At 38.4% G+C, this 11418-nt stretch overlaps 2 protein-coding genes across 3 annotated transcripts; both read left to right on the top strand.

Moving 5' to 3' along the window:
• Window positions 1-1247, top strand: LOC127813509 (probable glycosyltransferase At5g11130). Its single transcript, XM_052354509.1, has 2 exons — window positions 1-361; window positions 509-1247. Exons 1-2 carry the CDS (start codon window positions 20-22, stop codon window positions 1169-1171), a joined length of 1005 nt encoding a protein of 334 aa, XP_052210469.1. The 5' UTR covers window positions 1-19; the 3' UTR covers window positions 1172-1247.
• Window positions 1248-6471: 5224 nt separating this feature from the next.
• LOC127812624 (probable glycosyltransferase At5g25310) lies at window positions 6472-10457 on the top strand. Of its 2 annotated transcripts, none has more exons than XM_052353083.1 (5): window positions 6472-6896; window positions 7379-7527; window positions 8452-8803; window positions 9089-9414; window positions 9998-10457. In XM_052353083.1, the coding sequence occupies exons 1-5, from the start codon at window positions 6627-6629 to the stop codon at window positions 10335-10337; spliced, it is 1437 nt and encodes a 478-aa protein (XP_052209043.1). In that variant the 5' UTR covers window positions 6472-6626; the 3' UTR covers window positions 10338-10457. The 2 variants fall into 2 exon arrangements, with proteins under 2 accessions (XP_052209043.1, XP_052209042.1); XM_052353082.1 differs by having other exon boundaries at window positions 7373-7527.
• The last annotated feature ends 961 nt before the right edge of the window (window positions 10458-11418 follow it).

Genomic DNA, 11418 nt, shown 5'->3' with positions numbered 1-11418 from the left:
GTTAAGGAGCCACGTAGAAATGGAGAAGCGATTCAGAGTGTGGACGTACAAGGAAGGGGAGCCGCCGCTGTTCCACGGCGGGCCGATGAACGACATCTACTCGGTGGAGGGGCAATTCATGGACGAGCTCGAGACCGGAAACAGCCCCTTCGAGGCGGCCTCCCCCGACGACGCCCTCGCCTTCTTCCTCCCGGTCAGCATCACCAACATCATCCGCTTCATCTACCGCCCCTACACCTCCTACTCTCGAGATCGACTCCAGAACGTCGTTCAGGACTATATCGGCGTCGTCTCCCACCGCTACCCCTTCTGGAACCGCAGCTCCGGCGCCGACCATTTCCTCATTTCCTGCCACGACTGGGTACATACGCGTATAATTAAACCCTTCATTTTCCCTTCCGCCAAACACGAAAAGGAAAATATTCTTTGTTTCACCCATTCGGCACAAGATTTTCGGTTCAAATTCTGATTGAAACTTTTTTGTTCGAATTTATTCGAAAAATTGCAGGCGCCAGATGTTTCGGCAGCCAACCCGAAGCTCTACGAAAACTTCATCCGAGTTCTCTGCAACGCCAACGCAACGGAAGGCTTCAAGCCGGTGAGAGACGTCTCCGTGCCGGAGATCAAAATCCCGTACGGGAAACTAGGGCCGCCACGCTACGGCCAGCCACCTAACAACCGCTCAACCCTCGCCTTCTTCGCCGGCGGAAAACACGGCGACGTCAGAAAAGAACTTCTCAAGCACTGGAAAGACAAAGACGACGACGTCCAAGTCCACGGTTACCTCCCTAAAACCCTAAACTACTTCGAGCTAATGGGCAAGGCCAAGTTCTGCCTGTGCCCTAGCGGATTCGAAGTTGCGAGCCCCAGGATCATCGAGTCCATCTACGCTGGCTGCGTTCCGGTCATCGTCTCCGACGGCTACGTCCTCCCGTTCAGCGACGTTCTCGACTGGAGCCAGTTTTCAGTTCATGTTCCGGTGGCGAGGATACCGGAAATCAAGGAAATTTTGCAGGGAATCTCCATGGAAGAGTATTTGGTGAAGCAGAAGGCCGTGATGGCTGTTCAGCATCACTTCACCATCAATCGGCCGACGAAGCCGTTTGATTTGATGCACATGGTGTTGCATTCCATCTGGCTTCGGCGGCTCAATTTCCGGCTGCCACTGTGATTTTGTTTTTTTTTTTTTAATTTTATACTGTAAATTAAAAAAATTTATAGAAAAGATTGAAAAGATATTTTTTAAGTCCTAACTCTAAATTAAAAATCTTCTTTTAGTTTTAATTTTTTTTAAAAAAATTTAAATATAAAAAATACTTAGTGTTAAGTGGGTCCCAACCCATTGGGGCCCTTAAAATAAATTAAATATAAATATTGTTACAAGAATAAAAAATGTGACAATTTTGTTGAGAACTCTAATGAAATTACAAATTCACCTTCAATGTAAAGAAAAAGTTTTAAGAGTTAGAGAGAATGGCCAACAAGCTACTTGAATGGGAATAAAAAGATGAAATTGTCCCTGCCCATTCTGTAAATTTGCAAGCCACTGCCCTGTCTCTTCTTTCCTCGATCGCATGGTTGTCGTGGCCTCGTTGCTGCCCTTGACTCGTTGCCGGGCCTCGCTACTCTCGCCTCGTCTCTGTCGCCTCTCTGCCATCATTGCCTCGCTGTGCAGTGATTATCGGGTTGGCGAGGCGAGGTGAGGTGAGACAGGGATGACGACGAGTTGCGGTGGCGAGCTGAAACCAGTGACGACCATGCGAGGGGAGAGAAGAGAGCAAGGTAGTGGCTTACAAATTTACAAAGTGAGCGGGGACAATTTCGTCATTTTTTTCCCATTTGGTAATCACGTCGTAAGTTTATCTGACCCTATAAAATGACTCTAAGATTGTGTTTGATTGCATACATTTTTCATAAAAAATATGTAATTATTACACATTTTTTATGAAAAACAATCAAACACTTTTAATTTTTCCACAAAAAAATATATATGGTATAACCATTTAAAACTTCTTTTCATGAAATTTATTTTCTAAGGGGGTGAGATGATTTTTGTTTTCTAAACAATATTACCTAGAATTTAATTCTAGTTAATCCAATCAAACACGCCTTTAAATGTAAATTACAAAATCGTTCAGTACGGGACAACCCTCGCTCTCCACCAGAATAACCCTCACTTTCTGACTCTCTCCCACACTCTCACTCTCTCTTTCACCCTCCACCAAATCTCAGATCGACGGAGACCCCGCCCTCCACCAACTCGCTCTCTCTGTCTCTCTCACTCTCTGTAATCCACATGATTATTCTCCTGGATATATAAAGTGACTTAACCGAAGGTCATGGATATAAATCAGTATTAAGGGATGATGTGCAACGGATCCTGTTTTTCAAACATACTACATACAGTAAAGTGGAAATGGTGGGGGAACGGTGAAACGTAGCTGTTAACAATGGACAGCATGATAAAAGAGGGCTGGAAAAAAGAAGAAGAAAATAAAAAAAAGTGGATCAATTTGGGCAGTATGATGGCGACACAAGAGCCCTTCCTTTTTCTTGACAAAAGCTGTCAATAATTTTTGTGGGGATCAGCAAGAAACCCAAGTGTCTCTGTTTTTGCTTTCCCAGTAGCCCCTCTGGTTTCAGTTGCAGAGAGAGAGAGAGAGAGAGAGAGAGAGAAGAGAGTCATGAAAGAAGCATCACAGAAGAGAGTGAGATCTGGTGGAGGGTGGCGGAAACGGTGAGAGTGAGATCGTGGAGGGTGAAGGAAAGAGTGAGAGTGGGAGACGAGTTTTTTTTTTATAGAATGAAAAATAAAAAATTAAAATGTCCTCACTCACATTGTATTGAAAAGAAATACAATATAATGTAAACGATAATATTTTAGTCTTTTAGTACTCAATTTATAAGTATATCTGTCAATCTATCTGACTTTCCAAATTTTTCATTTATAAGTATATCTATCAATTTGTCTTACTTTCCAAAATTTTCGTGAAAAATAGTCAGCATTAAGCATTATCAAGAAAGCTGTCAACCTTTTTGTTCGTGTAACATTATAAATATAAATATGGCCGTGCATGTGTAACCTACTTCATTTATATATATTATATAGGTGCAACCATGCAACCCTAATTTTTTTGGCAAGATCAAGTGCTGTACTTTTCTGAGTGTTATAAAGTGAACATTTTTTTATCTTCGTTTCAACTCAATTTGGCTATTTTCATATATCTTGTTTGATTATTATTTTTTTTGTGTGAATGTAAATAATTTAATTTTTGAAATTTGATTGAGAAGATACCGCTTCTAGTTGAGTTAATTAGGAAAAAAACTTTTACATTGGTTCGTTATTTCGATAGCGAAAGATTAAATATTAGTTTGTATTCTTAATTTTTACTCCCCACGACAAGCTGATTTTTTATGTAAAAATATTTGATGTTGATTGTGTGTTGTTTTGATTCTTGATTTATTGTTCCTTAGTGCATATTTCTTTAAATTTATTATAATTATAGAGACCATGAATTTAGACTTTATTGGTAATTTAATATAATTATTTTGATTTTTTCTTCTTTTCCTCCATAGACGGTAAATTATAATATTTAATTTCTCTTTAACTTTTTTTTTAAAATTAATTAACTCTCCACTTATACCGTCTAAGAAGAGTGAAGGTCTCTTGAGAAGTTATATTTTCTCAAGAATCTACACTTTCCCAGGAGAAGAAGCTCTTCAGGACGCCCGCATGGGTAGTTCAGTTGGTTAAGAGGGAGGGCACAAAGTGCTTCTCGTGGTGAATCTTGGACCATGATCGAGGATCGAGTCTCGTCAGCGGCAGTGTGAAAGTTTCCTCCAAAGGGGGAGGTTCCTTGTGCGCAGCGAGCCCGGGTCTAGCCACTGCGTCCGGCTGAATCACCATGATTAACCCCTTCACATTCTGTCGGGCCGAGATGTGGGGGCGCTCGGAGTGAGCGATTTCACCTTTGGACTAAGAAACTCTTCAGGAGAGACTAACGAATAAGTCTTTCCAGATAGTCTTGTCTTCACATTGACAAGCTATAGAAGACAAGGACCCGATCGAGACACTTTCCTTAGGAATAATAAAAAAATCATTCTCAAAGACAAATATACCCTATTGTTGTCCCGCACAACAGCTAGTCTCGCAAATAGGGATGGTAATTGCAATCGAAATTATGGGGAATCGAATCGAAATCGAATCAGTCAATGCGATTAAAAATTGTTTGATTTGGTAATAGTTTGGTTTAGGGAAAAATTGAACACTGTTTCAATGGGTATGGTTTAATTATGATTTTCATTAAAACCAAATCAAAACCTGAACCGAAATCAAACCGAATAGTGGGTAACCGAACCGAACCGAATATATATAATATAATATGTATAATATGTATATATAATATATATTATATACAACCCAACCCACCTGACCTAGCCCACCCCAACTCAATTGCCTTGCTTGCAAACCCTTATTCTTCCTCTGTTGACCTTACTTTGGCTCTCTCTCACCCTCGTTGCCTCTCATTCTCTGTCTCTCGCTCGTCCGCTCGCCCTTGCTCTCTGCATCTCTCTTGCTCTCACTCACCCTCGCTGGATCTCTCTTGCTCTCGCTAGGGCTCGGCCCCTGCTCTCGCTCGCCCTCGAAAACTCTCACCCTCGCTATCTCCTTTCTCTTGCTCATCCGCGCGAGCTCGCCAGTCGCCCTCACTCTTTGCATCTCTCTTGCTCTCGCTCGCCCTCGTCGGATCTTTCTTGCTCTCGTTAGGGCTCGGCCCCTGCTCTCGCTCACCCTCGATCTCTCTCACCCTCTCTGTCTTCTTTCTCTTCTTCCTCCGCGCGAGCTCGCCAGTCGCCCTCGCTCTCTGCTTCTCTCTTACTCTCACTCGCCCTCGCTGGATCTCTCTTACTCTCACTAGGGCTCGGCCCCTCTTGCTCTCGCTCGCCCTCGATTTCTCTCACCCTCGATGCCTCTTGCTCTCTGCCTCATCTCTCTTCATATTAATTTATTTTTTATATTTATAATTTTATTAGATGAAGTTGGCTCATTCATTTCAGATGGATATGCATCAATTTACAAAGAATATATTAATGTTGTTGATGAAGGTATTAACTTTCGTAGCTAATTTTTTTTTAGCTTAAATTACAATTTAATTGTGCAAATATTAATTTATTGATCTTTAACAATTGTAGGTTTGGAGATGTGATTTTATATCCAAGAAGTTTTGTAACTTTATACAAGAATAAGATAACTTTATTAGAATTTATCTTTGTTTGTTGTGAAATTATCAAAAAAAATTATGAATGCTATTTGTCTTTGTTTGTTGGTATGAATTAAACTAAAAAAATCATGGTTAAACCGAAACCGAACCGAAACTGAATAGTTTGGTTATAGTTTTAAATTTTTAAAACCAAACGGGTAATAGTTTGGTTTTGGTTTTAGTAATTTAAGTTTGATTTGATTATGATTTTGACAAAAATCGAAATCAAACCAAACCATTGCCAACTCTACTCATAAGGCTCTCAATCTCTTTTGAAGACTATTCCTTCGAGGGATTTCTCACCAAACATATTCCGTGCTTAACACAGAACAAACACTGTATAGCAACACACAAATTAATATAAACAAATTTAAAAAAAAAAAAAAAACCAACAAGATTGCTAAAAAAATTAAAAATCAACATAAAATATATAAAAATAATATGTATAATTTCTTAGATATTTAAAACAATTAAACGAACAAAATTAAAAACCCAAATAATTAAACAGAAGAATTTGGGCATATTATTGTTAAAAAGGCGATAATTAGATTGAGATGTGGTTTTGCCATTAATTGGATATTTTAATTAAATTTTGTCATGATAAATCAATAGAATTGTCAATCGATAACTCCCAGACATACACAAATCTGCAAAGCTAAATCATTTCACCTCTTCTCTTAATTGACCTGTTTTGTCTTTATATTATTTTTAGTGCATTTTTATAATTTATAAAATTATTATTATTATTATTATTATTATTATTATTATTATTATTATTATTATTATTATTATGTTATTTTAGTAATAATTTTAGGCCAAATCTATATTTTAGTCAATGCACTTTCACTTTTTTTTTGTTTCACGTGACCACTTAAATTTTTTGTTATTTTAATTATATCTTTAAATTTATATTTTTAAGTCAATTTAATCTATTTAAATTGATTCAAAAATATAAATTTAATAATATAATTTAAATAACGAAAAGTTAAAATTGTTACACGAGAAAAAAAGTTAAAGCACATAAGTTAAATTGATTCAAAAATTAGATTCAGATATATAATAAAAATAATAAAAATTTTGATTTATCATATAAAAAATAAAAATAGAGATGTAAAAATATGAAATTGGATAATAATTTTATGGTAATATATATATATATATATATTTATAATATGCAAATTCAATCTATACTTACAGAGAGTCACGCCATCCGCCTTCTTATCCGCCACAAATTCAACACAGAGAGAGAGAGAGAGAGAGAGAGAGAGAGAGAGAGGTGTCGTTCTCGCCTTTACAGGCGAATGTTTCATATTCCAAGTCTACAGAGATCCAACACAAGCTTGACGGAGAGTGATCGAGACGACGATGAGGACAAGGTATGGATTCACCGCTTCGGCGTTGGTGCTGATCTCAGTCCTCGTGGTCTTCATCTTGTCATCATCCGGCCGATTCAGCTTCTACGTGCCCTCCAGGTCCGAATTCGCGATGATACCGATTGGAGATCACTTGCAGACGAAGCTCTCTGGCGCCGCCAGTGGATCAAACTATGCTGTTCTCTCTGAACAACCTTCCGCTACTCCTAATAAGAGCATGATGATCTCCGTCGACCGTCGTTTCAGAAACCGAACTGTCATCGTAAACATTAACTCTCTCTCTCTCTCTCTCTTCTCGATATAGTTATCAGTACTAAATGCTTCTATATAGATGCATATTGAACTAATCTGTATCTATTCCCGTTAATCCGATTGTGAGGTTGCAAAGTAGTTAATAGTTTTTGTTTCTGAAAATTAATTGTTTATTGGATCACCTCGATGTTGATATGCATGTGTCTCTTCTATGATCATTTTGCCAAGACCTATTACACATGTACAGAAATCCATTATAGTTATTATACCCGTCTGCATGCCTATGTATACATGTATATATATATATATCTTGCTTGCTGATGTATATTTATATCCGGTGATTCATTGCTATTAGTGAGTTTCTGTCAAGTAATTGAATCTCTGATACAGCGCTCTGTATATACTTGATTAATTCGAATTACGAAAGTGAAATTGTATATATATGTCGCTCTTCCGAACTGATTTTTTGAACGATTGGTTCTTAAGTTGCAGAAACAAGACCGAGGAGTGGAGCATGGATTAGCTCGAGCAAGAGCTGCGATCCGGAAGGCCGCTTCCAGTCGAAATCTCTCGTCCATTATCCACGACGGCGACGTACTCACTGCCGGCGACATATACCATAACCCTGGCGCCTTTTATAAGTAAGGCTTTTCAAAAACATTGAAACAACAAGGACAATATTATAATAAACAACGATATTTTATATATTTGTGTGTATGAATTAGTATCTATACGTAGAGACACAGAATTGGGATGCTTTTGTTTGCCTTTCAACCACTTTCCTTTTAAGCCACTGTTAAGAGAGTCAATACCCATTTTCCTTTTAAGAGAGTCAATACCCATTTTCCATTTCTTTTCGTGTTCATTGGGGTTCAAAGGTCCAGTCTTCTAGTGGAAGCATGGGCATGATAAATGGGCTCCCTCAGGCACTCAATTCCCTCCACTGATCAATATATAGATTGGTTCTTAAGATGTTGGCCTTCTCCACTAAATAACACCAATTAAGCCGAAAATCAAACAACAATATGATCTATTTGATCATTAAAAGATTATAGTTATTAATTACCTTTGCAATTATTTATTTTTGTAAATCTTCTTAGAGCGTGTGAGATCACACACAAGTATCTGTGTTTATTTAATATATATAATTTAAGAACTATTATATATACCTAGTAAATTTATTTAATTTAGATCGATTCCTAAAAGAGAAGGACTACCAATTCTATGTTAGCGCAGAACATACAGTAAAAACGAAAATCCTTTTAAGAAACTAGAAGCTTGATAGGATGCATACCCATCTATTGTCCCTTGGTCGATTCATTCATCATGCAACTTAAGAGTTAGCTATTGCTAATTAAATTGCAGTTGTTTAGCCAGCACTATTATTATGCAATCATTAAATCTTGGAGTCCACTTCTCGCATTAATTAATTCAAGAACTGTGCCCTTAAGAGGGCAATGATGACTTTTGCAGTCTCAGTGCTTCAATTTTTCGGCGTGCCCAAATGGGTTTAACAGTAAAATGACACCTCTATCCCTGTGCACGTAATCAAATTACAATTGCAGGAGTTATACAGAGATGGAGAAGAGATTCAAGGTGTACGTGTACGAAGAAGGGGACCCACCAATGGTCCATGATGGGCCCTGTAAGAACATATACACGACGGAGGGTAGATTCATTCACGAGATGGAGAAGGGGAAGAGTAGGTTCAGAACAAGGGATGCTCGCCGAGCTCACGTTTACTTTCTGCCCTTCAGCGTCTCCTGGATGGTTAAGTACCTGTACGAGCCTCTGTCTTACAACCTCACTCCCCTCAGAGACTTTGTGTCCGATTACGTCAGAGTCATCTCCACCAAGCACCCCTTCTGGAACAGAACTCAAGGAGCTGACCATTTCATGCTTTCTTGTCATGATTGGGTACGCCTCTCGTTCGAGAGCGATTTTGTTCACCTCTTGGACAGGTGATCATCACCCTCATTATTTATGTGAGAGTGAAAAATAATGGAACGATAATCAAAAATTATTTTAGGTCGTCTTGTTATTTTTCACCCTCACATAAATAGCGAAGGTGATGATCACCCCGTTAAAAGGGTGAACAAAATCGCACTCCTCTCGTTTTCCCATTATTCATAAATATTTTAAAGATAATATGAATCTATGAGTGCGCGCGCGTGTATATTTATATATATATACACATTGCAGGGTCCACATGCCTCGCGAGGCAGTTCACTGCTCTACAACACGTCCATCCGCGTCTTGTGCAACGCCAACTCCTCTGAAGGCTTCAACCCACAAAAAGACGTCAGCCTCCCGGAAATCCACCTCTACTCCGGCGACATCCCCCCTCAGCTCCTCTCCCCTCCCTCATCCACCTCTCCGCGACCGTACCTGGCCTTCTTCGCCGGCGGCCTGCACGGGCCCTTCCGCCCCATCCTCCTTCGCCACTGGCAAGGTCGTGACCCCGACCTCCCCGTCCACGAATACCTCCCCAAGGATCTCGATTACTATTCCTTCATGCTCCAGTCCAGGTACTCTATATACATACCTCTAAATTTCTGGGTATTCACCCATACCGGCATATTTGTACTCTAGTTACAATGAGCTAAAATGCATTCAAATTTCATATAAAATCTACTAATAGAGTGCTTAGATGGAGGGATGATAGAGATTTGTTTGGGGATAGCTTGAAATAAGTGTGATGAAAGTGACAAAAAGGGTTACCTTATTTGGAAGATAGATTTGTAATGAAATCAAAATGAAAATGAATGAAATCCCATCCAAATCACCATTTTGTCTCCCCCAAATTGGGGAGAATTGATGGAAAGGAAATAGATAGAAAGTTCTCTTATTATGCAAAATTATATTCATTTTCATAGTTCTCCTAATTAAGAAATATTACTTTCCATTAATTTTCGTGACATATATATATATATATATATATATTTCATTCCATTTGACTCATCTCCTTTTCTGTTTATTTCATTTCATTCCTTTCCATATTACTAAATCTCTACCAAACAAAGCCTAAGAATCAAAGATAACTGAAAAATCTAATAATTTATTAGAAAAGTCCTTATTCAAACTAATTTTGATTATATATACAATCAACAGGTACTGTCTCTGTCCCAGCGGGTATGAAGTGGCCAGCCCCCGGATAGTGGAGGCCATATACACCGAATGCGTGCCGGTGATCTTGTCGGATCACTATGTCTTGCCGTTCAGTGACGTCTTAAGGTGGGAGGCGTTCTCAATCCGGCTCGAGATTTCCGAGATTCCTAGGTTGAAGGAGGTGTTGACGGCTGTCCCAGAGAGACAGTACGCGAGGTTGAAGAAGGGTTTGAGGGCTGTTCGGAGACACTTTGTGTTAAACCAGCCGGCCCAGAGGTTTGATGTGTTTCATATGATCTTGCACTCTGTTTGGCTCAGAAGAATTAATCTAATGCTTGGGTAATAGGTACTGCACCAATTTTATTCAAATAGAAAATGGCATACCAATTACCCAAGTTACATATTATATATCCTAGTCAAAAGGTTAAATTACCTTTCAAATAAATTATTAAGTTTACATCCATGACCCCACTTGGGCAGTTTTTTGTTTTTTGTTTTTTATTTTTTATTTTATTTCTCTGCTTGATCCAGCCCAACCCGTTTGGTAGTGGGCTGGCCCTCGGACCAAGTGAGCCGGGCCTGCCGGGCTTGTTTTAATTTTTTTATTTTTTTATGATAGAAAGACAAAAGCGACGATGACCCTTGGCCCAACACCAACCTGTGCTGTAGTGATGGCTGGCTGTGATGTTGACAAACCCATCCCCCCTATTGATAGCAGTAGAGAATTTTTAAATTTTTTAATTCTAATTTTTTGGGTTAAATTATTAAATCTTTATTAAGAAGAAAATAAAAAAAGAACTCAATTTTTTAATCATTCAACTTTATATTATGAATTCTTATTAAAAAAAAAAATTATACCACGAATTGAAATGCATCAAACAGATATTTTTTAAATTATTTTAAAATAAATATTGTTACTTTTTATAACACAAAATATTAAAACATATCTAGTTATAAAATTATATTTAATAAATAAAAAATATTTTTCCATACCTCCAGCCATAGTATTTTCCTTCCTCCTCAATTCTCATTTTTATGGACGTTAGTTCCCTTCCCATTCCCTCCACAATCCAATTCCCTTCCTTTCTCTCCCCCTTCCCTCCAAAACCCAAATCACTCCCCCCACTCCGTCCAATGACACTACAAATGAATGGTTTGTCACAGATAAATCAATCACAACCTCATGAAATACACATTGGGTAAATTTCAAATGTGCGTAATAATCCACAAATCACACAATGGATAAGTCGAATAAAAAATTAATGAACATGCTCCCAAGGAAACACACACACACACATCTCGCTATCCTACCAGTCCCCAGAGCATGCAATCCATGTTGAGTTACGGTTACCACCACTGCCTAGAACAGCCATAGACAAAAGTCTCAACATGATATCTGTAGTTTTAATCCCATATATCATGTG

The sequence above is a fragment of the Diospyros lotus genome, chromosome 11 (genome assembly GCF_014633365.1).
Source record: "Diospyros lotus cultivar Yz01 chromosome 11, ASM1463336v1, whole genome shotgun sequence".
Taxonomy (NCBI): domain Eukaryota; kingdom Viridiplantae; phylum Streptophyta; class Magnoliopsida; order Ericales; family Ebenaceae; genus Diospyros; species Diospyros lotus.
The sequence above is the reverse complement of the archived record's forward strand: the minus strand, read 5'-3'. Positions and strand labels throughout refer to the sequence as shown.